Source organism: Nannobrachium achirus, assembly GCF_963921795.1.
Source record: "Nannobrachium achirus genome assembly, chromosome: 4".
Taxonomy (NCBI): Eukaryota; Metazoa; Chordata; class Actinopteri; order Myctophiformes; family Myctophidae; genus Nannobrachium; species Nannobrachium achirus.
Window position 1 is genome coordinate 12,563,022 of NC_137813.1, and position 25,369 is coordinate 12,588,390.

Sequence of the window (25,369 nt, forward strand, 5' to 3'; positions counted from 1 at the left end):
TCTTTCCCCATCATGAATAAATAATGGTAGGCCCCGAGGCAACACTAGTTCACTGCCTCGCGCCATTATTAAAGCCAGTCGCTTTTTTTCTTTTTTAATGTGCTCTATTATAGAAATGGTATGGAGTTCCTGATTATTTATGTTATAAGTCCTCCTTGTCCGGTGGAGACGCGCACGCACGCACGCACGCACGCACGCACGCACGCACAGACGCACGCACGCACGCACGCACGCACGCACACACACCTTTTCCCAAAACATGTTGGAACACATGCAACACTTGCACAGGTTTAATTTTGACAGCTATATTTAATTTAGCTTTAGTCTTTTGAATACAGTTTCATTTAGTTTCAGTCATATTTTACTAGGCGTCTGAAAAGTTTTTAGTTTTAGTCAACTAAATATCCTAAGATTTTAGTCGACTAAATCTGCAGTTGATTTTGTTGACACAAATGTATTTTGGTGGGCCTTGATGGAGTCGTAATGGCTGATTTTACACTCTGTTGCATACAGGAAATAGCAACCGTATAGTAGTAGTCAGGGAATATCTTAAAAAGACCTTGAATAAATTCCTTACAAAAAAATGTCTTCACCAATGTGTTTATAAAGGTGTCTAGAAACACATATCACAAAGACTGACATTTAGTTTCCCTAGGAGAATCCGTGACAGCTGCTGAAAGTTGGGGTCCCATTAACTTAACTAGCAGTAGCATGTGAGGGGTCAAACTAGGGGTATTTCATGATTCTGAATCCATTGCAAGGATTGCTGCGACGCGTTGTGAGCTTGGAGGTCTGCTATTTGCACAACACCATCAAAGGTCGGCTATTTTCTGTGCCTGATACCACACTGAACTAAGATAATCAAGTGAATACTGGAGACGTGGCGTAACGGCATGGATTTCGACACAGAGAGGGCAATTATTTCAACATAAGATGCTGCATTCAAGTTTAGGAGAGTTTGGACAAGGCAATTCTCTTGAATGCTGCCTTCAGGTATGGCATGGAAAGAGAGGGCATTTTCATTTCTTCCATAATAGTATAAACTGCGTCCATGGTGGTTTCTTCCATAATAGTATAAACTGCGTCCATGGTCTAGAGAGGGCACTCTTTTTTTTTTTTACAGACGGATATGTGTGCACGTGCCTGGTGCTAAGTAGAGTAGATGTCAGAGTTAGCTTGTCACCCCCTGAACCTGGGGCCCTGGCCCCCCTGACCCCCCCTGAACCTGGGGCCCCACTGGTCGGCGTTACTCAACCGCAGCCACTTTCTTTTGTGACCCTTGTCCTCCAGTGAGCGCTCTCTCTCTCTCCACCTGTGTGTGAGTGATGGTGTTGTCTTCCGCTGCTGCACTGCTGCCTGTCGCGTGTTAGTCAAGAGGATCGTTATGAATTGCCCCCAGGAAACCCTGATGATTTATGCGCCGTAGCACAGCGGTGTGTCACACGAATGTCATAATCGTGACAGCCCTACCACCACCACCGCCACCACCGTGCCATTTCAACAATGGCGATGAAGTGGGTGTGTTGTCTTTGAAGGTCAAGGGGAATCTGGTGGACCGTTGAGTGGAAAACTTGCGTCAGACCGTTGCGCGCCGCTCACAGGGGAGAGTGTGCATGCACTCGTATTACTTGTGAAGGCCAAACGTCCCCAGATGTATACAGTAGAATGTTATGACATATAGTCATTGTCAGAACAGTCTCCCTGGTCCTCACAAAGGAAACAGTTGGTTTTAGTTAAACGAAAGATTTTACAATTGCAGTTAAGAAAAGATTCAGGTACTGTAGATCAATCTTTTCAGGCCTCGACCCCCAAAATAATCATATTTTAACTTGGGACCCCCCACCCTGACGAGCACTAAGAGTTGAGGCATTACATGTTGTATAACCTGTAACGCCTCTATCTACGTATAACCTATCAACGTATAGCCTATCTACATGCTCACAACGCAGATCTGCTATTTTCACAATTTCTGCGTATAATATTTGACAATTTGGCCAATGTTTAATTTGTTAAAAAGTCCTTAAATTGTCACTTTAGATATGTGCAGATACCCTCTATACACTTAAACTTCATGTTGGGTTGTTTACTGCTGAGTGAGAGAACAATGTTGTTAATCGTCTGGGGTCCCGACCCACAGGTTGAGAACCACTGCTGTAGATCAGACCTGACGTATGCTTAACATATACTCTGCCATAAATCAAAATCGTCTTTCGGATCAGACAGACTGACGGACTTTTCTTTCCGTTTAACGTGGCCGTGTGCGTGTCCATTGTCCGATTGTGCAAATGTATGCATACATTGCCGAGTTAGTTGTAGCTGTGTTTACACAGTTAACAAACGGTCCCATTTCGGCTGGAAACGTAAATGTACGTCCGTCAAATGGGATCGAAAATTGAGATCCGACTTTTGATTGTTTTATATATAAAGATCAATTAAAGCATTTGGGTCCCCATCCGGAATCAACAGGGGTAAATGTACTATTATAAATTTTTTGTCTTACGAATGCGACAAATACAAAAAAATTATATATATTATTGAATTCAAATCTCCATGGTAATCAATAGAAAAAAAGTAATTTTGGGGTTGAACTACTCCTTTAAAATGGCAACAGCAGCAACAATTAAGCATTCATAAAATCACTGTCCTAAAATGTCCTCACGGTAAAATCAATTCAAAACCTGCATGAGTGTTGTTGGAGGGACGACAGCCACGGGGAGGGTCTTGTGAAATATGGCCAGGACAGTAATGAACTTCACAGTGAGAATCACAGTTCAGAGGTCCTGGGGAGTTTAACGTTTAGGAAATAAATAATGCATCCATCATCGTTCCTATTCAGGTCAGCCTGCACTGACCTGGAAGTGAAGCGGGCCAAAACAAATCAGTCTTCATTTCATGTCCTTTTCAAAGAGATCCTTTCCAACGGCCAGGAGGAAATATTAACCAACACGAAAGATGTGTGTGGTTTAGGGCATTAACGACTTGTGTGATTTTTGCAAGTCGACTCGACTCAGTAAAACGTTGAGTTGAAGTCGACTTTATCGTTTGATGACGTCGTCACATTACACACTACCCGCCAATTATTTTGGGGGTCCCCAGATGATTAACTTAATGTGCAACATTGTTTTCTCACTCAGTTGTAAACAAACCAACATAACGTTTAAGTGTATAGAGGGTATCTTCACATTTCTAAACTGCCAATTTAAGGATTTTTTAATACCTCTAAAATGACAACATTGTCCAAATTGTCAAATATATAGAGGCAGAAATTGTGAAAATAGCCGATCTACATGCTCTCAACGCCTCGCATCGCGAGGCGTTGTGAGCATGTAGATCTGCTATTTTCACAATAGAACCATGTTAGACCAAATGTAAAGTAGCACTGTAATATTGGATCATTCCCTCCTTGACAATAAGCAATCCTACTGTTTGAATGCTGTACAGACATGCACACATGGAGCAAAAATAATGAAATACAAAGCTCACAATAGATTGGCTATTTTTGGCGAAGAGATTTCATGTAAAAGTACAGTTTCAACTCGGGTCCAGTGCTCTAAGACTACGGGGGTTCAAGTGGTCAAGAAAGACCCATTTGGTTCTCTCAAACTTGTCACCAGAAGCCTGGTCAGTATTGATGTTTGCTATTCCGTAGTCTAATGAGAAGTGTGTCTTCCTAATGGGAAACATCTCAGGCTGGCTAAATAGGGTCAGTCCTCACAATCAATGGGATCTCTTTACCCACTAACTAAGCTGTTCATCACAGCCGGACGCTGTTTACTTTGCGTGCTGCACATGTGCACCCTGGCCAGGAGCGTTGCACCAAATTCTGGGCCCTGGGTACAAGGATTCACTCACATTCTGTGCTCTAACTATTGAAAAATAGCAGATCTACAAGGTCACAGCGCGGCACCAAGTGCCACGCTGAACTGCTATTTTTGAAAAATCTGGAAAAGTCTGAATATTTCAAATCCTTCTAAGGTTTTTTGAAAAACCTATGTTTCTATGTGAGTGGTGCTCAAACCTTTTCATGTGAAGGACCCCCAAAATGGTATGTATTTTGCCACGGACCCCCATCTCAAAATATTTAGTTCCAGGGACCCTCCAGAAGCAAAGTTTGAGTTACAAATGTTTGCTTGAAAAAATTACATATATATTCAAAGATTTGCGCAAATTTTCACGGCTTTTCAAAAACGGCAAACAAATCTACAAGCTCGCAGCGCGGCACTCGGTGCTGCGCTGTGAGCTTGTAGATGTGCTATTTTTCAATAGCTAAAGTATAAAATAATTAAGGCCCCTCCACCTTGGGCCCTATAGTAACTCAGTCCCACTTTTTCCCCTGTGACGCCCCTGACCCTGGTGGCACATGCAGCATCAGGAATGAGAACGTAAGGGCTGTGCATCCATTCAGCCTGCAGTGTTTTTACAGTACATGCGTCATACCCATAGCTGTGGGTATGTGGCTAACGCGACCGCGGTTTTCCCAATGAACCCAAGCACAAAGGTGGGGGCCAGTGGTGGGCAAGGAGGAGAGGAGCGCTTCGCTGTGTTCACTTGGACCGCGCAGAGGTGCCGAAAGTCGGGGCGATTTCCCCACATGTATGAAGCGAACTAAACGTTACACCGGAGACCCTTTTCTTTGACGTTCGTTATTTGATTACCAAGTGTTTTAAATCATCCGTTTATCGCCCCCGATCCTTTAAGACTTCAAGATTTACTATTATGTCCATAACGGCATATAACTCGGTAACGGCGCTGAGTCGGCTCATGCAACCGTCGCAACGCTCGACACGTCGACTCGCTACTGCTCGCTCGGCGGTGTCTCACGTGGCTCATGGTCGCCTGAGACGGCGCGCCTCCGTCGTCATCACCCTTGCAGCCCTCCGTGCCCCCACCGTTGCATTCAGGGTCATTGGGAAAACCGTGGTCGCGTGGCTACAAAATAATCATATTTGAACTGGGGACACCCCAATTCCATATTTGTCAAATATTAGAGGCAGAAATTGTGAAAAAGCCGATCTACATGCTCACAACGCCTCGCGTTGCGAGCATGTAGATCGGCTATTGTGGCCTGAAAAGGTTGAGATCCACTGCCTTAAGCCACTGTTTTTCTTTTCTTTTCTTTTAAGATCTGATCGAGCTCTCGGGTGCTTGCTGCCCGTGTGGGTCATGATAACCAAGGCTGGTGCCTTTTATTTCTTATTGGAGGCTAATGGGCAATTTGCAGAGGCACAGCTGAGTGACCAGACTAATTGATGTTTTCACGAAGCTCAATCGATGATGTCACGGACTGTTTGGCCGCCTCAGCCCCTCCTGTGAACTCCCCCCCCCCCCCCCCCCCCCTCCCTTGCAAATTTAGATTTGAGCTGTTTTAGTTATAGTCTATTGAATGACATTTCATTGAGTTTCAGTCAAGTTTTTGGCATCTGAAACATTTTAGTTTTAGTCGAATAAATACCATGAGATTTTAGTCGATAAAAACTAAGTTGATTTTGTCTACAAAAATGTATTTTGGCATGCCTTGATGGCGTGGTATTGGCTGATTTTACACTTGGTTGCATGCTGAAAATTGATGATCTATAAGCTCACAGCGCTTGTAGATTGTCAGAGCGCAACACCTGAGTGCAACCAAAGTGGCTTGTCTTTTAGTTCTACTGGATTCTCTTCTCCACTAGTCCCTCTCTCACATTTTAGCCTAGTTTTTAATTTGTTGACAAAGTTGGCGTGAGTGTGTGTGACCTTGTATTTCCATGTTTCAACTTTAAATTTTCTTTCTTTTAGATTTATTATTATTGTTTTTGTAAATGACTACTACCCGTAATTGCCGGACTATAAGCCGCTGCTTTTTTCCCATGTTTTGAACCCTGCGTCTTATAAAAAGATGCGGCTTGTATAAAGATTTTTATATCTAACGGCCAGTTAGTTTTACAAAGGTCTTTAACAAGGATTTATATATACATTTTTACAGCTAATGGCCACTAGGGGCGCTTTAGCGGGAAGCAGGACACCTGCGGCTTATAGTCAGGTGCGGCTTATATATGTAAACATTTGTTTTTTGTTCTAAATTTAGCTGGTGCGGCTTATATTCAGGTGCGGCTTATAGTCCAGCAATTACGGTACTTCATACAAGAGTGTCACCCAAAATTTGCCGTAAAAGAAAATAGCTGATCTGAGGGCTCGCAACGTGTCAGCATCGCGATGCACCGCCAATATTTGGAGTCGTGACAAGCTGCGTGGGCTTGTCAATCTGCTGTCGTCGGGTGTGCGGACGGACAGCCACGTATAACCAGGCATAAATCAACGGTCAGAGTCCAGGGTCTAAACCCGCTGTCACCGTAATGGCACTTCCATGAGGACGATAAAGGCTCACCACAGACATCCTTGACCTTCCCACTTAACCACCAGAAGCACCGTTACGGCCACTAACCTTGGCCGTGGCCATAATATAATCATAGGACAAAGTGAGGTCTCAAAATGCATTAAATTTTATTGTACATTCAGGTAATAAGATAAATGTTTCTTTATTCGTGTACAGAACAAGACTAACTAGAAGCAGTGATCTTCCGAGCACAGGTCTCCACCAGGCCAGGCGTCCTGTTGCTGCTACTGTATTATAGGCCAATGTAAAAAAGGGTGGCATGTGTTCTTCACCAATCTTAGACCTTTCATGGTGCCACCATGAGGCTGATTTGAACATTTTGTAGTGTAATTTCTTCCTTGGCCTTTTGTGAATGTGCGTGCACAATTTCATTACAATTGCACGCTGTGTTCATGATTTGAGGCATTTTGTTTGAAACGGATCAATCCTGCAAAGTTTGGAGGCCAATCTTAGCCAATCAGGATGGAATATTGTCTAAGATAATAATTTATTCGACACTGATAATAGAAAAATGTCAGGATTTAGAAGACATTTGTAGAATCAGCCTCAGGTCTCAGTGGGTTAAAGGAGTAGTTAACCCCCAAAATGACTTTTTCTATTGATTACTCACGCCATGGAGAGTTCAATAATATTTTTTAGTTTTGTCGCATTCCTAAGACAAAAAAACGTTCATAGTAAACTTACCCTGACGGTTTCCCCATCCAGTGCCTTGCATTTGGGTCCCCATCCAGAATCAATGGGGGTAAATTTACTAGGGGAAAAAAAGTCATTTTGGGGGTGAAATACTCCTTTAAGTACAGTACTTGAATGCACTTAGTTACTTTCTACCACTGTGCCACAGCATCCCCGCAAAGAATAGAGCTGTAACCACCACATAGGACCATTGTTAAGTTGAAGCATCCCCCCCCCCCCCCCCCTCCCCCTCCTCTGTCCCCACAAGGTCATTTGTGTCCCCCGTCCCGGGACCACATAAATCTCAGGCGCTGAGACGGACGGGATTGGCAGCAGTTATGTTGGACGTTGATATGTGGCTTGTTTGACACCCGGGCAATTCACTCAGTGAGGCTGTCGACATTGGGGGCCACACACACACACACACACACACACACACACACACACACACACACACACACACACACACACACACACACACACACACACACACACACACACACACACACACACACACACACACACACACACACACACACACACACACACACACACGCGCGCACGCACACACACGTACGTGCTTAGCACGTTGATCTTGAAGTCTTAAAGGATCGGGGGCGATAAACGGATGATTTAAAACACTTGGTAATCAAATAACGAACGTCAAAGAAAAGGGTCTCCGGTGTAACGTTTAGTTCGCTTCATACATGTGGGGAAATCGGAATTTGAAGAGGTACTCCGGCCCTGGCCACACACACACACACACACACACACACACACACACACACACACACACACACACACACACACACACACACACACACACACACACACACAGGTTCCGCTAGACAGTTGTCTCATCCCGTTAGCCGATTTAAACGGCTCCCGAGAGTGTGTTTGTCCAAAGGTAATCTTACAAACCGCTGAACCGATCGCCGCCGACTTTATTGTGCACACCGCCAGTAGGCAGAGGATGTGCCTGATATATATATATATATATATATATATATATATATATATATACACACTGCTCAAAAAAATAAAGGGAACGCATAAGAATTGCAATGTAACACCAAGTAAATCACACTTTTGGGATATCAACCTGGGCAGTTAGGAAGCAACACTGATTGTGAATCAATTTCACGTGCTATTGTGCAAATGAAAAAGACACACACATGGAAATTAGGCAATTTGCAAGACAACCCCTAAAAAGGAATGGTTTTGCAGGTGGTGGCCACAGACCATTTGCCTGTTCTCATTTTTTCTCCCTGATTTTTGGTTAGTTTTGGATTTTGCCAGTGCCCTTACCACTAGAGGTAGCATGAGGCAGTATCTGTAACCCACAGAAGTTGTTCAGGTAGTGCTGCTCATCCAGGATGGCACATCAATGAGTGCTGTGGCAAGAAGGTTTGCTGAGTCTCCCAGGACAGTGTCCAGAGCATGGAGGCGATACCAGGAGACAGGCCAGTACACCAGGAGACGTGGCAGGGGCCGTAGGAGGACAACAACCCAGCCACAGGACCGCTATCTGGTCCTTTGTGCAAGGAGGAACAGGAAGAGCACTGCCAGAGCCCTACAAAACGACCTTCAGCAGGCCACTAATGACTCCATGATGGTGGTATGAGGGCCCGAAGTCCACAAGTGTGGCCTGCACTCACAGCCGAGCACTAATGGCAGTCATGGTACCTCTGGCTAGCACGTAGAGCTCTGTGCGGCCCTCCAAGGATATGCCTCCCCAGACCATCACTGACCCACCACCAAACCGGTCATGCTGGAAGATGTTGCAGGCACCAGAACGTTCTCCACAGCGTCTCCAGACTCTCTCACGTCTGTCACATGTGCTCAGTGTGAACCAGCTCTCATCTCTGAAGAGCACAGGGCGCCAATGGCGAATCCGCCAGTCCATGTGTTCTCTGGCAAATGTCAATCGGGCTGCACGGTGCTCGGCTGTGAGCACAGGCCCCACTTGTGGACGTCGTGCCCTCATACCACCATCATGGAGTCTGTTTCTCACAGTTTGAGCAGAAACATTCACATTAGTGGCCTGCTGAAAGTCGTTTTGTAGGGCTCTGGCAGTGCTCCTCCTGTTCCTCCTTGCACAAAGGACCAGATAGCGGTCCTGTGGCTGGGTTGTTGTCCTCCTACGGCCCCTGCCACGTCTCCTGGTGTACTGGCCTGTCTCCTGGTATCGCCTCCATGCTCTGGACACTGTCCTGGGAGACTCAGCAAACCTTCTTGCCACAGCACTCATTGATGTGCCATCCTGGATGAGCAGCACTACCTGAACAACTTCTGTGGGTTGCAGATACTGCCTCATGCTACCTCTAGTGGTAAGGGCACTGGCAAAATCCAAAACTAACCAAAAATCAGGGAGAAAAAATTAGGACAGGCAAATGGTCTGTGGCCACCACCTGCAAAACCATTCCTTTTTAGGGGTTGTCTTACAAATTGCCTCATTTCCACCTGCGTGTCTTTTTCATTTGCACAACAGCACGTGAAATTGATTCACAATCAGTGTTGCTTCCTAACTGGCCAGGTTGATATCCCAAAAGTGTGATTGACTTGGAGTTACATTGCAATTCTTATGCGTTCCCTTTATTTTTTTGAGCAGTGGTATATATCTATATATATATATATATATATATATATATATATATATATATATATATATATATATCAGGCATATATATAATCTATTGTGTGTGCTGGTGGCTTTCGGTGAGCGGGGACGGAGGATATACGTACGTCATCAGGCTGTCGAGGTCGCAGCGACCTTCAGAGGAGCACTTCAGGAGGAGAGAGGCCCATTTTCTCGCTCTCAACGTGTAATAAAAGGACGCAGGAAGAGTGGCCGGCGGAAGCCTTACAATTTGACTCCAAATTCCACTAATGCGATTGAATCACCTCTGGTTGTCGTTACGAGGTACCGATCGCGTAGTAATATGACGCTCTGCGTCTGGATTTACCGTCCTCCCGGCGTCTCCTTCACGTGTGCTCTATCAGACATGATATACTGTTATGTCATGACTGCAGTGTTGCCACAGCATTGATATTCATGACCAAAGAGGCCTATCAAACCCTCATGTTTCACCTGCGATAAAGCATTGCTTCCCAAATGATGGGTCGGGAACCATTTCTTTTGTCTATGATATCCGTCGTAGAGGGGGGAAAAGGAAGCTGGCCTATTATGGACCTCTGGGAGATCCCAATAGCAGAAACTGTAAGCTTGAGTCTGAAATTAAACTTTCACTTTCTGGGTTGACTGCCAGACTTTTCTTACCTTTTAACGTGATCGTGCACGATGGTGCACGGATCATGCATACCGTTCACAGCTTTCAAACAAAACAATCCGCTTGGAAATCCATTCAGGCATTCATGAGATAGCTGCCGTTTTGTTTACACAGTAATCTTTTTTCTTTTTTTGAATTGTTTTTAACTCATTCATTGCCTTTTCAAAATGGCCCCCAAGTTCCTAAATTTCTAGTGCACTGATCACCCATGCCTAGATAAAAAAAAATCCGCTTGGAAATCCGTTCAGGCATTCATGAGATAGAAGCCTTCAAAGTCAAACAAAACAAACAAACATGGCTGCCATTTTGAAAGATGTGTTTGTTATGGGGCTAAACATGCAATTTTGCGATTGCGATCATGCCTAATACATTTTAGGCATTTCTGGAATAAAAAAAAAAAACTGCCAACTCGGGAAACTATGAATGAGTTAATCATATCTAATAAATGTAAAACCTGGGAATAGTCGGGTTTGGCAGGCTGGACCAACGGCCTAAACTTGGGAAAACTCTGGCTATAGCAGGGAATGAGTATTGGCACTTGTTTGGCAACGATATTTAGCGTACGGTAAAAACAGGTGGGGACTCGTATCTATGCTAAGTTTAAAGGTAGGTTTTAATAAGTGTCAAATAGTTTTATATTCTGATACTAAACATTGCTATTTGAGTGTTTGTTCAGTAACAGAGGTCTCCATGTCTCTCCAGCACTTCATTTACACAGAAAATGCATTTTCAGGGCGGGATACCAGTTTCTAGCCAATCAGGAGAGGGAAGTCTCACAGGATACAGATCAAACAAAGTGAAATTGGATGTGAGGACACCAAAGACATGAGCAAACAGTTACAAAGTGTGAATGGATCACAGGTCAAGAATAGCATTTTAGTACTATGTATGACAATTCACTATGTGAGAGAGAGTATTATTATTCTCAAAATGGTTTTGTCACTTAACCGATTTCTTCTAAATCTAAATCCGACAAAAATGTATGTTGCTATGATGATCAGTGGTTCTTTTTTTCACGTCAAGGACCCCCAAAATGATGTATTGTGTTTGGCCGTGGACCCACATCTCAAAATATTTTCCAATCCCGCAAGAAGCAAAGATTTGAGTTCAAAAATGTTTGCTTAAAAATGTCTATATATTTAAATATTTACACAAAATCTTAACAGTGTTTATTCAAAAATAGCAGATCACTATGAGCTTGGATATCTGCTATATATACATATAGCCAAGTATAAAACAACGGTTAAAGTGGTTAAAATCAAATCAAAATGACACCGATGCTTTCCCAGTGTCACTGGTTTAAGCCATACAGTACCCCTGGGAAATGCATGTGCATTTCAACCCGTCACGTCCTGTCGCCACATAGTAGAGTAGGTGGGTGTTTCCACGCCGGCAGGGAGAGGCCATGCTATCCATAACCAGGCCGTCTCTTCCAGTTTGGAGCATCGCCCCCCCGGGATACGGCTGTCCACTCAGTCTTAAGTGGAACAGGGTCACACATGGTCGCCGGTGTCCTTTCAGTCCAATGCCACGTTCATGTTCCTTCTTTTTTCTTTTTTTTTCTTGCCCTGAAAAACGTGCGTGGAAGTGGCCCCCGGATTACCTTCCCCAGCACCACGCACCACTTATACCACACTAAAGTATTACAGAGCAGTGGTGGTGTCTGGGGACCCCTCATTATATTATACACCAGTAGCCCTTGTCAACGCGTCAAATTTAATTAAGATATTCGATTGAGATTTATAATTTTTTAATGCCAGATTTCGCCATATGTCCCTGAACTTCACATGAAAACTGCTAGCGTAGCCGCTTACAAGGCATCGCCTACGTAAACAATAAAAGCGAGCGGGCGGCTATGTTACGACCTGCATAGCTGATGTCTTTGTTTGATGATAATGCTCATTATTCGCACGAGTAGAAAGCTTATTTCAACCAATCAGATTGCTTCGTCGGAACTACCTGTTGTATAATACGGTTCACGCTCCCGGAGCAAGCATACTGTAACTTTACCATCACAGTCAGTGTGCGCGAGACCCCCAAAAAACCTTGCACCACGGAGCCCTAGTGCACTAGTTTTGTAAAAGTGAGTGTGGCCTTCCTGGCGATGGGAGCTATATGTCTGTGTCACTTGGGCTTCACCGTTTAAAATTCACCCACAGCTCCGGTCTAGTAGCCTGACAGCCTGATGACTAATGCCTGTGGAGCGCATACTGTAAATACCAATGGCATATTTCTCTCTTCATCCACACAGAGACTTCACCAGGGTCATCTCCCTGGGTGTGAGCACACCGTTAAGAAAGTGTTGATGGCTGACAGACTTGCTCAGCCTAGCCAGTGCCTCCAACCGCCACGATAATCGTATTGTGGAGATTTAATTTATCGTGAAATCGTCCTGCACACCTTGTTAAATACAAATCAGAAAGACGTTAAAAGGACACAGCTTTTACCTTCGCTTGATGAATTGAGTACAAAGGACCATGATGAATGACCCTTTGTTTGTGTCGTCCTTTTAGCAGTGAATTTCATTAAGCCAATGAGCCAAGTGTGGCACATACATACGCACATACTGTTGAGTATGCTACAAAAATTCAATCAATCAAACCGTTGTTCCGCTGCCAAATTAGGCCTGTTGAAGACACGGCACATGACCAATCAGTGCAAGCTCTCTGTCCTTGTATACCCCCCCCCTCCCTCCCAAATAAAGCCTGGGTAACGTGATATAATATCCCATATGGCCCTTTCTTTTCATTAGCCATTGAAACGGCCACATTGCTTCAACAGGGCTTTTAAAAACAGCATCCAGGAATGCAGCAGCAGCAGCAGTACTGTAGTAGTGACCAGCCACCCCGAGGCGGTCTTAACCCATTTAGGCCTAGAATTATTGAATGCTTTAACCAAAAATAGCAGATCTACAAGCTCACAGCGCGGCCCCGAGTGCCGCGCTGCGAGCTTGTAGATCTGCTATTTTTGAAAAAGTCGTGAAAATGTGTGCAAATCTTTGACTATAAAAGCGAACATTTGTAACTCCAATTTTGCTTCTGGGTGGTCCCTGGAACTAAATATTTTGAGATGGGGGTCCATGGCCAAATAAATATCAGTTTGGGGGTCCTTCACATGAAAAGGTTTGAGAACCACTGACTTAGTAGTCTCTCAAGAACAGACTAACTGAGCTCCAGTTAAGTGAAAAGGACCTTTTCTTTGACGATGGCCGCCCAGATTGCTGACATAGAAACATAGGGTTTTTCAAAAAATCTTAGGCGGATTCAAAAGACATTTATAGAATCGGGTCAAAATTCAAATTTTAAAGATTTTTCAAAAATAGCAGATCTAGAAGCTCGGCACCGGGTGCCGCGCTGTGAGCTCGTATATCTGCTATTTTTCAATAGTTAAAGCATAAAATAATGATTCACAATGTGTACCCGTTCCGAATCGGTTAATTAAAAGCTCCCTGCCCGTGTTCCGTCCCGCGCCTCCTGTTCTGGTGAAAGTGGGGGTGAGAAGGGTCAGAGGAAGTCTTGGAAGGACGGCGAGAGGACGGCCGTGGCACCTGTTGGCGGCGGGGACAGATGGCCGGGCCCGACGGCTCGTTCACACGTCCAGCGTAAAACACATCTGTGTCGGTGACAATGGACGTCTTTAGCACCGACTCCATAGTGGGCTTCTTACGCTGCTCCCCGGCCTTATCTGACACAAACAGATTGTGGTTATTATCCTCTTGTATGTACAGTATATTCTGGGTGGGAGGAGGGGGAGGAATAAAAGAACTGTAGGCAAAATGCCCAAACCTCTGTTATTATTGGACTGTCGTGATTATTACATAATCGAAATTATTTTTTTGTATAATCGTTACGATCTTTTTCCATGTTGAAAAATGTCCATAAACGTTCAAGCATTTAAAACCGATGGTGGAAAAACCAAATCCACAAGCGCACAACACGTCACGGTTTAGAAAGAATGAAATGATACTATAATATTGTATGATAGTATTGCAGCGGTCAGGACCAAGTCCTGCCACAGACACATTTGTCCATGTAGGGACACATTGGTGACCCCTGAACAAGACAAGTCACTATGGAACATATAATGAACTGTCATTCATGGTACATACAGGAATCCTCTGTCGGTTCACATTCCAAACATGGCAGAGAGTTTCCAATATGTTGCATCCATCTTTCAAATTGCAGACAATGGTAATGCATTTTGTTAAGGCCTAACACATTGCGAAGGCCAACCTGTCGAAAGCTTGGGAGAGACGTGAAATGCCACAGCGTGACACGTTGTGAGCTTGTAGATCGTCTATCCTTACTTACAATCCCAAAGGCCCATCTGCGCTGCATGCAATGCCCAACCAGTATTGGACTGTGTTCCAGCGATCCCTGCTTGCTGCGTCTGTTTTCTTGTTTGTCGGACACATGCTTATCACCAACGTTGATCATTAACACGCCCAATGCGACTCTGCCACAAATATGCTGCGTCGCTTTTTAGCTTGGTATCTTTTGCAGATGTCAGCGTGATCACAGCATCTCTCTCTCTCTCTCTCTCTCTGTCTCTCTCTCTCTCTCTCTCTCTCTCGATCGGATGAGTGTGATGTAATAGGTTGTAATTCCAGCCTAGAAATGAAAGTGAAAAAAAATGACCTTCCTCAGGTCGACGTCTTGATATTAGTTTAATCTGCTGAAATTAATATTCTGTCATCTCACTCAGAATGAATTGAGGCGACCGTTCGTGCCGTTTACGCCGCACCTTTCGGATTGTTCGCGCCGCACCCGTTCGCACCGTGCCCGTTCGCGCGTTGTCTCGTCTTAGGCATTCACTTTGTATGTGATCGCGCCGCTTGAACCATCCAGGTTTGGACATAGCTTTAGGCTGTGTAGTTGTAGCTGTAGAGTAGTGACGATTATGCTTGTTGTTGACAAGGCCCTTGTCAACAAATGATGGCCTGGCTGTGGTCGTAATCCTAGAATCCCCTCCTCCTCCCCTACGTTTCCCACCATGCTGACTGAAACCGTCCCGTCTTAAATGTATTTTATGTTTGATCTTAAAAAAAAGGGGTCTTTAAATAATATTAAATTGAATCCTATGGTCCTGTGATGCCCGTGCAGACACCCTGATTAATGATGATTGAATGCATAAGCTTGCAGCGGACCATTAAACCCACTGCAGTACACGGGCGCCGTCACATAGAAACCTCTCATGTCCCCAACCTTTACTTTTCAGGAAATGGCGTGTGTTCCAATGAATGTAGTTTAGTCCAGGGGTCTTCAATGATTTCAGGCTAAGGACCCCTCTGCTGAGAAATGCAATTAGAGAAAGGAAAAGATGCGTGTTAAAATGTCTTCATTTTCTGCTTTCTAACGTTTTAGCAATTTTAGCGATTTTTGATTTCAGTGGGTGGGGGCATGTGTACAAGTGGCTAAATATGTGTTTTAGACAGAATAAGCTGGCGATTTCTGTATTGCTATTTGCAGTAACACTACCAGCCCCCATCTGCCCATGAAAGATTGTGGTGCATCTTGGGAATGGGCTTATTGTGTCAATACTTATTTAGCCACTTGTACTCACTGAAACTAAAATCATTAAAATCGCTGAAAGAAAGCAGTGAAAGAAAACAATTTCTAATTTCTAATTACAATCTAAAATATGAACCCTTGTTGTAAAAAAAATAAAGTTGTCCTTTAAATGTGAAGATACAAGTTTTCCGTCCTCCATGTCCAATGCCTTCTCTCCGCCCTTCCAGTACATTCTGTTCCTGCTAATCGGAATGGAATCTATTTCATCCCCGTGACATACATTAAAGTGCCACCACAAAAAAAAGCACCCAGTAGCTGATTAATAGGCGCTGATTAAAACTTTATATTATCCACTATCCAGTAACAACCACCCCCCCTCCCGCATTTAGTGAGTTCATCTGTACTCTGATAAACTCACAGAGAGCCCTGTCCCGAAACACGCCACGTTAACTCATTGATTGCTAAGAAGAAAACTGCGACATTCGCGGTTGCCTAGCCTGCCAGGATAACATATGATTAAAAGTCAAATCACGACCTATATATATCAGCCAAACAGATACATACAGTATCTGTCAGGCATAGCTCAGGGGTAGAGAAACTGGTATTAGAGCACGAAGGGTATAAATCCCGAAGGGTTCCCAGTTCAAATCCGGGCTCCCCCTGAGTTAATGTCGAAGGGTCCTTGGGCAAGACTCTGAACCCCTAATTGCCTCCGGTGAGTAGGTTGGTGCCTTGCATGGCTTCCTCCGCCACCGGTGTATGAATGTGTGCGTGAATGGGTGAATGTAATGCACAATCTATGTAAAGCGCTTTGGATTAAAAGCGCTATATAAATGCACCATTTACCATTTACCATTTAGGCTGTAGTACAGTAGTTCCCAAACCTTTCAGCTCGACACATTTTCCTCTCTCCCCAGGACCCAAGAATGCATTATGAAATCAACACTTGAGTCCTATTTAACAGTGAAAAATGGCCTTTTTGCAATCTCACAAGTTTGGAAATAGATAGATTTCTTAAAAATGTATCTATTTATACTACATATTTTTTACTGTAGGAAACGTTAAAGAATTGGGAATATTTTACTTTAAAGCCATACATATCGTTCCAGTGCTCCAGAAAATATTATCTTCAAACGCCAGGCACACGCGGAGACCTTCAGTTGCATACATATACACAATCACGTAGTAACCACAGAGTAGAGTGAGAACATGCGTTTTGTTCTCTCTCTCTCTCTCGCTCTCGCTCTCGCTCTCCTTTCCCAAATGTCAGTCCATGTTGCGCGGCCAGCTGGATGATGAAAGCAGAGGGACTGCAGCTGTGACTAACGCTGGTGTCACAGAGCTGAGTGGCATCGCAGCCCCAGCCCCGTCCCCACCGCCCATAACAAGACCGCATGTCATGCTCCGCTTTAGAGATGCCCACTACGGGGGCCACATGCCCGGAGAGTGGCACGCATGAAGTTACTACACTATTGAGCTGTGTTTGAAAAAAGTAATCACGTATTTTCTTTTTTTTATTTATTTTTTTGTTGAGTAAAAGTATCAATACTGCAAGTTACGTCCGGAATTCATAATTTACTTGAGTAAAAGTACAAAAGTAGAAAGTAGTCTTTACACGCAGTTACACGACGAAAATAGAAGTTTATGCATGCACGCCGCTACGCTCTGCTTATTTTATACATTGCTGTCAAACATTTCGATCAGTCTACATCTTCATCAGCACTTTTACATGATGATACATCATTATATAGGCCTAATATCATATATTTTAACCACTTTTCAGATGTGATTGTTTTTTTTTTTGCAAGAATTTCAGATGAAAAATGCGGAAGAGCCTTGACTCCTTGGTTTCTTTTTTTTCTTCTTTTTTTAATCATAAAAACATCCATTTCTCTTGTGAAAACCAGGAAGATTGCCCTCCCCAATGTCTATTTCTCATATGCTACTGTACTTGTTGGCCCCTCGCACGTATAGCGTGCACACACACACACACACACACACACACACACACACACACACACACACACACACACACACACACACACACACACACACGCACACACACACACACACACACACACACACACACACGTGCACACTCGCACAAGCACAGCAATCAATTGGAGGCAGACCCGCTGCCAAGAGCAGGAGGTGGAGATACATAAGTCCTGCACAGAGCAGGCGGTGCAGGTTGCCATGGAGCATGGCCCACACCGTTGATGTCAGGCAATGAAACCTCCTATCTCCACCTTTCAACTGCTTTTCTACATTTATGTCCGCATATTAAGGCCCTACTTCAGTGGTTCTCAAACTTTGAAATGTAAAGGTCTCCCATTAACTCCCGACAGTGTACTACAAATGGAACCAAAATGGACCCTGACCCATGGAACCAAAATGGACCCTGACCCTGGTTCCATTTGTACACTGTCAGAGTTAGACTTCAAATTCAAATTAAGCCCCCCCAAAGGAACCTACAGAGTCCATACAAGCCACTTTGAGAACCACTGCCCAAGTCGGTGTTACTTATGTTGACTAAGACTAAAAAAACTAAAACTACACATATCTTTGATTTGATATGTAGTCGACTAAGACTAGACAATTTCAGATGACTGAAACGAAATGCTGTGTTATTCAAAAGACAGACTAATTAAAAATGTGCTGTCAGAATTAAGTGTCTCAAAATAGTAGTGAAAACAGCAGGGTTCATAACGTGTCCCGTCGTGAGCTATTTTTTGCTATTGTATTTACCTATATTTTTAATAGTAATGAAACGTAATGAAAACGTTTTGGGGACATATGGGGTTTCCGCTCTGCAGTAGCATGGAGCAGAACATTGCCCACGCGGCGTGTCTTTCCGCTGCATGCGGGGCGGGCAGGTTTCTGGGTCAGCCAGCTAGAAGCCACTATCACATTAAAGGGCTTCAACATGGTCCTCACGGAGGCCTAATACCTTGTGGTCTTTAGGAGCAGTAGGGTCAGAGAGAGAGGCAAAGAACTTCAAACTAAATGGGTCATTGTGCATCTCAGGAACAGGCCTACCCATGCCAGGGTTTTTTTTCGGAGAGTCCTAGATCGCAGATTTAAGACTGGGGCGGCAGTGGCTCAGGGGTAGAGAAACCATCATTAGAACAAGAAGGGTTCCCGAAGCGTTCCCAGTTCGATCCTGGGCTCTCCCAGAGTTGGTGTCGAAGAGTCCTTGAGCAAGACTCTGAACCCCTAGTTGCTCCCAGTGAGCAGGTTGGTGCCTTGTATGGTTTCCTCTGCCATTGGTGTATGAATGTGTGTGAATGGGTGAATGTAATGCACAATTTCTGTAAAGCGCCTTGGTTGTAAGCAACCAAATAAAAAAACAAGGATATGAAACGTCAATATATGAAAAGCATTTTAAGATGTTTTTTTTTTAACATTTAACATTAATTATACAATTAACAAGCAAAGTAAATATAAAATATATGTAAACTGATTATTTAAGCACTTTAAGTGCTAAAAAAAGACAGGTTGAACTTTTTTTTAATTTGGGACACATCGGCTGCATAATTGCCAATATCACTGTCATCAATAATGTAAACAAAAATTTTCCCAACCTGTACCAGCTCATGCTGACCTCAGTTAGATACAGCTAATGTTTTTTTCTTTTACTTTTTCTTCTCTTTTTTTCTTTTTTTCTTCAGCCTTGAACTGGTGTAAGATTTAGGCCCTGTCCATACCTAAAAAATCCCCGGGCGTTTCTGACTTCGTTTTGAAACCTCTACGCCTCCACACGGGCCCGTGTATAAAAATATGTGTGTCCACACGGTATTATCAAAACGCTATAAATCCCTGTCTGCGCGTCACCGAAGCGGGTGGCCGGCTGGCCGCGTCCCCCTGCTCTCATGCAATCATTGCAGCAGCTATCTATCTATAGGCTATGCATTGACAAGTTTCACAATCTTCACACTTTAACATGCACAATTGCTATTTAAATATTAATTTAATATAAATTCGCGAACTATTTCTAGAGCAGGGGAGAGCGCTCTCTCTCTCTCAGCATTAAACGAATGTAACTCTATCAATCAGAGAGAGAGAGAGAGAGAGAGAGAGAGAGAGAGAGAGAGAGCTTTAGAAGACGGGACCGTTTAACTGTGCAGCAGAGGAGAACGTTGCATAGCTATTTATTAAACCACAATCGAATGTTCTTTACTTGCATAATGGGGACTCTTTTTTAAATTTGTAATAGTCCCTGGAAAATGTTTAGCCTATTTGAACATCTGATCTCTAAGTTGCCTCAAGTTGGAAATGAGAACATAATCATATGAATGCTTCAGTGCACTTGTTAAAGCAGCATCTATTACTAAATTAGAGTGACAGACACACATGTTAGAGATAGGAGAGAGATGGAAGATAATGTAGGCTACACAGCCTAGACTAGAGCCTTTTTTTGTGCTTGTGCTGATCGTGGAAATAATTTAAAAGGCAGCACATGCCGTGAATAATCAACATATTCTCACCTTCAAAGCGTCAGACAACTGGTGAGAATGGGCTGGAATAATGCCTGCATGCGTGCGTATGTCTCCATTATGCTTGAAATCATTTGATATTGGCAGTTGATATCCAAACTTTGACAAAGAGAAGAGGCAGGCGCGTCGCGTCAGATATGCTCCGTTAACAAGACGAGGGCTGCATCTCGTTATTGATAATGAGCACCTTATCGATCCAGCTTATTGAGCCGATGGAAAGCTATGTGAGACAAGTTAACACATTCAGAATATAACTGGTAGGCCTATATTTTGCAACTCGTGGCTGGCCAGTGACCACCATCTATGAAGATGACATTTGACAAGAGTAACAAATAGACTATCATTAAAACAATCATTCATTAGGGCTCCATCCCTAAACAAGACAGCTGAGCTCTCTAATGTTAACATGTCGTGAATGCGCTCATAAATATGGATATTCTACAGAGACCGCCACGGGATTCTCTCATAGCAAGGAGGAGGAGGCGAGGGGCGCACAAGGTGACGTAAGCATGCAAGCAAAGAACTTCTCCGTTTATGGTGTCCACAAGGCAAAAGAAATACGCCCGGGTAACAAAAATGCACTGCAGCCGGAGTTTTGGAAACTATTCGGCTAGTCCTCCGTTTGCATGCGTCTGCATGTGGACACCCATGGGTGTTCGTGGTTTTACCTCCCCGGTGAAAAATAATCCGTTGTCGTCTGGACGGGGCCTTAGAGCAGCAATCAACAATATGGAAACGACTTTACTTAATGGCCTTGATGCAGTTGGCTATTATTATGTTAATTATAATTAATTTCGTTGTACTTGTGACAATGACAATAAAGATCTATTCTATAAGATGTCATATCTCATCAAAGGCAGTGGGTGAGTTAAAAAATTATAACTTCAAAACACAAGTAATTAGAGACATATTTAGTTATGTCTTTGGATTGTAATGTTAGCGCCAGCGCTGTGCCACCCACTCAGAACATTTGGCTGTATTTCTAATCGATGGCAGGGTCATATTTATTTTAGCAGGGCTACTGTAGGTGTGATTTATCGTTGTTTGAGCACGGCTGGAGAGCTTATTTTGACCGATCAAAAAATGCTTGGCCGGAACCGCTGGGATCATTTGGCAAAGCGTCCTCTCCCTGTGCAAGATTAATTACATGGCAGGTTAATTGTTCATTTGCACACCGTTTAACCATGTGAACCCTTGCATCCCTGTTCTGGGCATGGAGCATTGTGGGTCTAATTTACAACCTCATTATGCATACTGTATCAACACAACACGTTGTGAGCTTGTAGATTGGCTATTTTTTGGGGTGAAGAGGTTTGGTTGCACAGAGACCCCTTGGGGTGATGATTGCACTATAAATAAAAATAAACTGAAACTGAACTGAAACTGAAACCGGTTTAGAGCAGTGGTTCCCAAACTCCTTGGGGGGGGGGGTTCTCTAGATCATTAGCTTAATGTGCAACATTGTTTTCTCACTCAACAGTAAACAGACCAACATACTGTACAAGTATAAGTGCACTGAAACTACACTGAAACTATATGGAATCTATGAAAAGGATGTGGGGGTCCCTGCTTCTTCTCTCTCAACTAAGGAAGGGGTCCTTGGCCTGAAAACATTGAAGACCCCTGGTTTAAATGGTTAAGCAGTGCAAAACCTTAGCCATCAGACCAATCAGCTTTGGAACAACGGGCCTTCTGCCTAATGGCATGATGGCAGCCATGTGTGGTATGTGGGTGGAAAGAAGGATGCACATTCTAACCCAACATTCGCACACTGTGGGCTCCAGCTGCAAAAACATTAAAATAAAAAAGGAATGCAAAATAAACCATGCGCAAAAAGTAAGGAAACTTGACTTGGGTCCATTATATCTCGCCTTTAATAATAGCTATTGGTATTGTGTTTTATATCATTTTATTATTGTTGCAGCGAGGTACAGCTTGTAAGAACCGGGCATTCGTGTAATGTGTCTGAGGACGACCTAGAGAGAGAGAGAGAGAAATAATAATAATAAAATATGTTTGGATCATTTGTCTGGAAAATAATGTTTGTGGAAGCATCGTGATTCGAATCGTACTGTGAGTTGAGCGAATCGTTTATATGCCTTCTCTGTTGGAATGAAGGTCAGCACGACTAAGACTGTGTGTGTGTGTGTGTGTGTGTGTGTGTGTGTGTGTGTGTGTGTGTGTGTGTGTGTGTGTGTGTGCGTGTGTGCGTGCGCGTGTGTGTGTGTGTGTGTGTGTGTGTGTGCGTGTGTCACCCAACAAGAGTTTGAAAACCAATGATAAAAAAAAAATCCCATATCTGCTGCGTGAAGTACAGATATGTAAGCTGCTGCGATAGGAGAAGGATATCAAATGGAACACAACCACCTTAAAGACTACCGATCATAGTGTATAGAGTACATCCCTGCACTGTCTGCATCCAGTAATCTCCATACATGAAAACTGTCTCACCCTTTTCAATTGTACAACATACATATTTAATTTTGATTGTATTATATTGATTGATCGTATTGTACTGTGTACACTTTTTCTTTGGCAATGTAAACGTATGTTTTCTCATGCCAATAAAGCCCTTTGAATTAAGGCTGGGCGATATTAGGAAAACCTTCGATATTCAATAACGTTGTTGAATACCTCGATATCGATATTACTCACAATATTAGTCAAAAAAATTGCATTTTACAGTATAGTTTTTTTCTGCTTTAGGTCCACTGCCTGCCTAACCCAGATAATGAATAGCATATCCATGCATGCACACTGCACGGTACACATAGAATAAAGAAATTAAATGCCTTATTTCCATATTTCCATTTCCCAACAATGGTGTCCACCTGGAACACCTGGTTCCAGATGGACTGCTTTTTTGCATGTGCTACATGCATGCATAGTGTGTCTGATAATTCATTTGACACATACACCATTTCAAGCCGTCATCGTCGCTATGTATACCTGCATGTTGATACCTCGATATCGAAAAATTCAACTTTGGCCAAATTGTCAAAAATTAGAGGCAGAAATTGTGAAAATAGCAGATCTGTTGCGAGGCGTTGTGAGCATGTAGATCGGCTATTTTCACAATAAAACCGTGTTATACAAAATTCCTCAACTCTTAGTGCTCGTCAGGGTGCCGGGGTCCCCAGTTCAAATATGATTATTTCGGGGGTCACGACCTGAAAAGGTTGAGAACCACTGGCATACACTACTTGTCTTTGGGCATTGCACATAGGAGCAAGCAACTCGTTATTGAGCTGAATTATTGTTATGTAGTCCTGGAAATCGGGTTAAAAATTCTGGAAAGGTTTTGGAAAAGTTTTGGAAATGAATTGGTAAAGATGTGTGGGAACCCTGTTGAAATTAAATGAATATAATTGTGTGTGTCTCTCCTCAGCGTTCACCATGATGATCATCCTGGCGCTGATCCGCATCAGCAAAGGCACGGGTCAGGGCCACCCGCCCACCGCCAACCTGGCGGGCGTGCCCAACCTGTTCGGGGTGTGCGTGTACTCCTTCATGTGCCAGCACTCCCTGCCCAGCCTGGTGACGCCCATCTCGGACAAGAGGCGCGTGGGCACCCTGGTGATTGTGGACTACACACTCATCCTGGCCTTCTACCTGCTGCTGGCCTTCACCGCCATCTTCTGCTTCCAGGTTAGGGAACACTAAGGGGTTCTCAACCAGGGTGGTCCCCAGATGATTGGCTTAATGTGAAACATTGTTTTCTTACTCAACAGCAGACGAACCAACATACATTTAAGTGTATAGAGGGTATCTGCACATTTCTTCAAGTGACAATTTAAGGACTTTTTAATACCTCTAAAATGACAAATATTGGCCAAATTGTCAAATATTAGAGGCAGAAATTGTGAAAATAGCCGATCTACATGCTTACAACACCTTGCAACGCATGTAGATGTGATATTTTCACTATAGAACTGTATTATACAAATTGTAACCCTCAACTCTTAGTGCTTGTCAGGGTGAGGGTCCCCAGTTAAAATATGATTATTTTGGGGTTGCGGCCTGAAAAGGAGAACCACTAGTGTAAAGTAACTAAGTATATTTACTAAGTAGTACAGTACTTCTCTCTTTTTTTTCAGTATTTACAATTTTACTTCTACTCCACTACATCTCAGAGGCAAATATTGTACTTTTACTACACTGCAATTATTTGAAAACTTTAGTTACTAGTTACTTTGTAGATTTTGATTATTATTACAAAACCACCTCAGCTCTATATACATTTCGGCCATTTGAAAATAGCCGATCTACAAGCTCACAATGTGTCGCGATGCGTCGCATAGTGAGCTTGTAGATCAGCTATTTTTAAAAGATTTTTATACATTTGAAAACATGTGAAATGGGACCTTTTGTACTTTTACTCATGTACATTTTTATTTACTTGAACCTCCCCGGGCTGTCTGTCTGTCAGTGAGTCAGTGAGTGAGTCCGTCACACTTTTGCCCTGCTCATATCTCCACAACCGTTGCCTCCATCCATGCCAAATTTTGCACACACACTCCTTGACTGCCAAACTACAACCTCCAAGGACCCCCGGAGCCCCAGGGACTGGGGGACCCCCAGGTGTAAAAAATGACCAAATGTGCTCACACGTCACACGTCACACTTTTTCCCTGCTTATATCTCCGCACCCGTTGACCCCATCCATGCCACATTTTACACACACACACACTCCTTGCCTGCCAAACTACAACCTCCAAGGACCCCCGGAGCCCCAGGGACCCCCAGGTCCCTGGGGGACCCCCAGATGTAAAAAATGACCAAATGTGCAAAAATGACCAAATGACCACCCCAATGGGGCTGCTCACGGGGAATTCCCGGGGACCACCCACTCCTGGTGCTCCAGAACGGATGCAAAAGTGGTGGCGCCCCCAGTGGAGGACCCCCTGCCACTGCAGCGCACATAAAATGCCGTAACTCGGCCTAGGAGCGTCCGGGAGAGCCGGGGCCGGTACCTATTCGTCCGCCAAGGCAACGCGGAGACCCCACCCCTCATTTCTCACATGGCCC

At 43.7% G+C, this 25,369-nt stretch overlaps 1 protein-coding gene across 1 annotated transcript in view; it reads left to right on the top strand.

Annotated features, from left to right (window-relative positions):
* Positions 1–25,369, top strand: part of tmem104 (transmembrane protein 104) — a 135,522-nt gene that overhangs the window by 107,016 nt on the left and 3,137 nt on the right. The window contains exon 10 of the mRNA XM_080723583.1: positions 23,730–23,989. Coding sequence (XP_080579709.1) covers positions 23,730–23,989 — 260 coding nt within the window. The remainder of the gene's footprint in view (positions 1–23,729; positions 23,990–25,369) is intronic.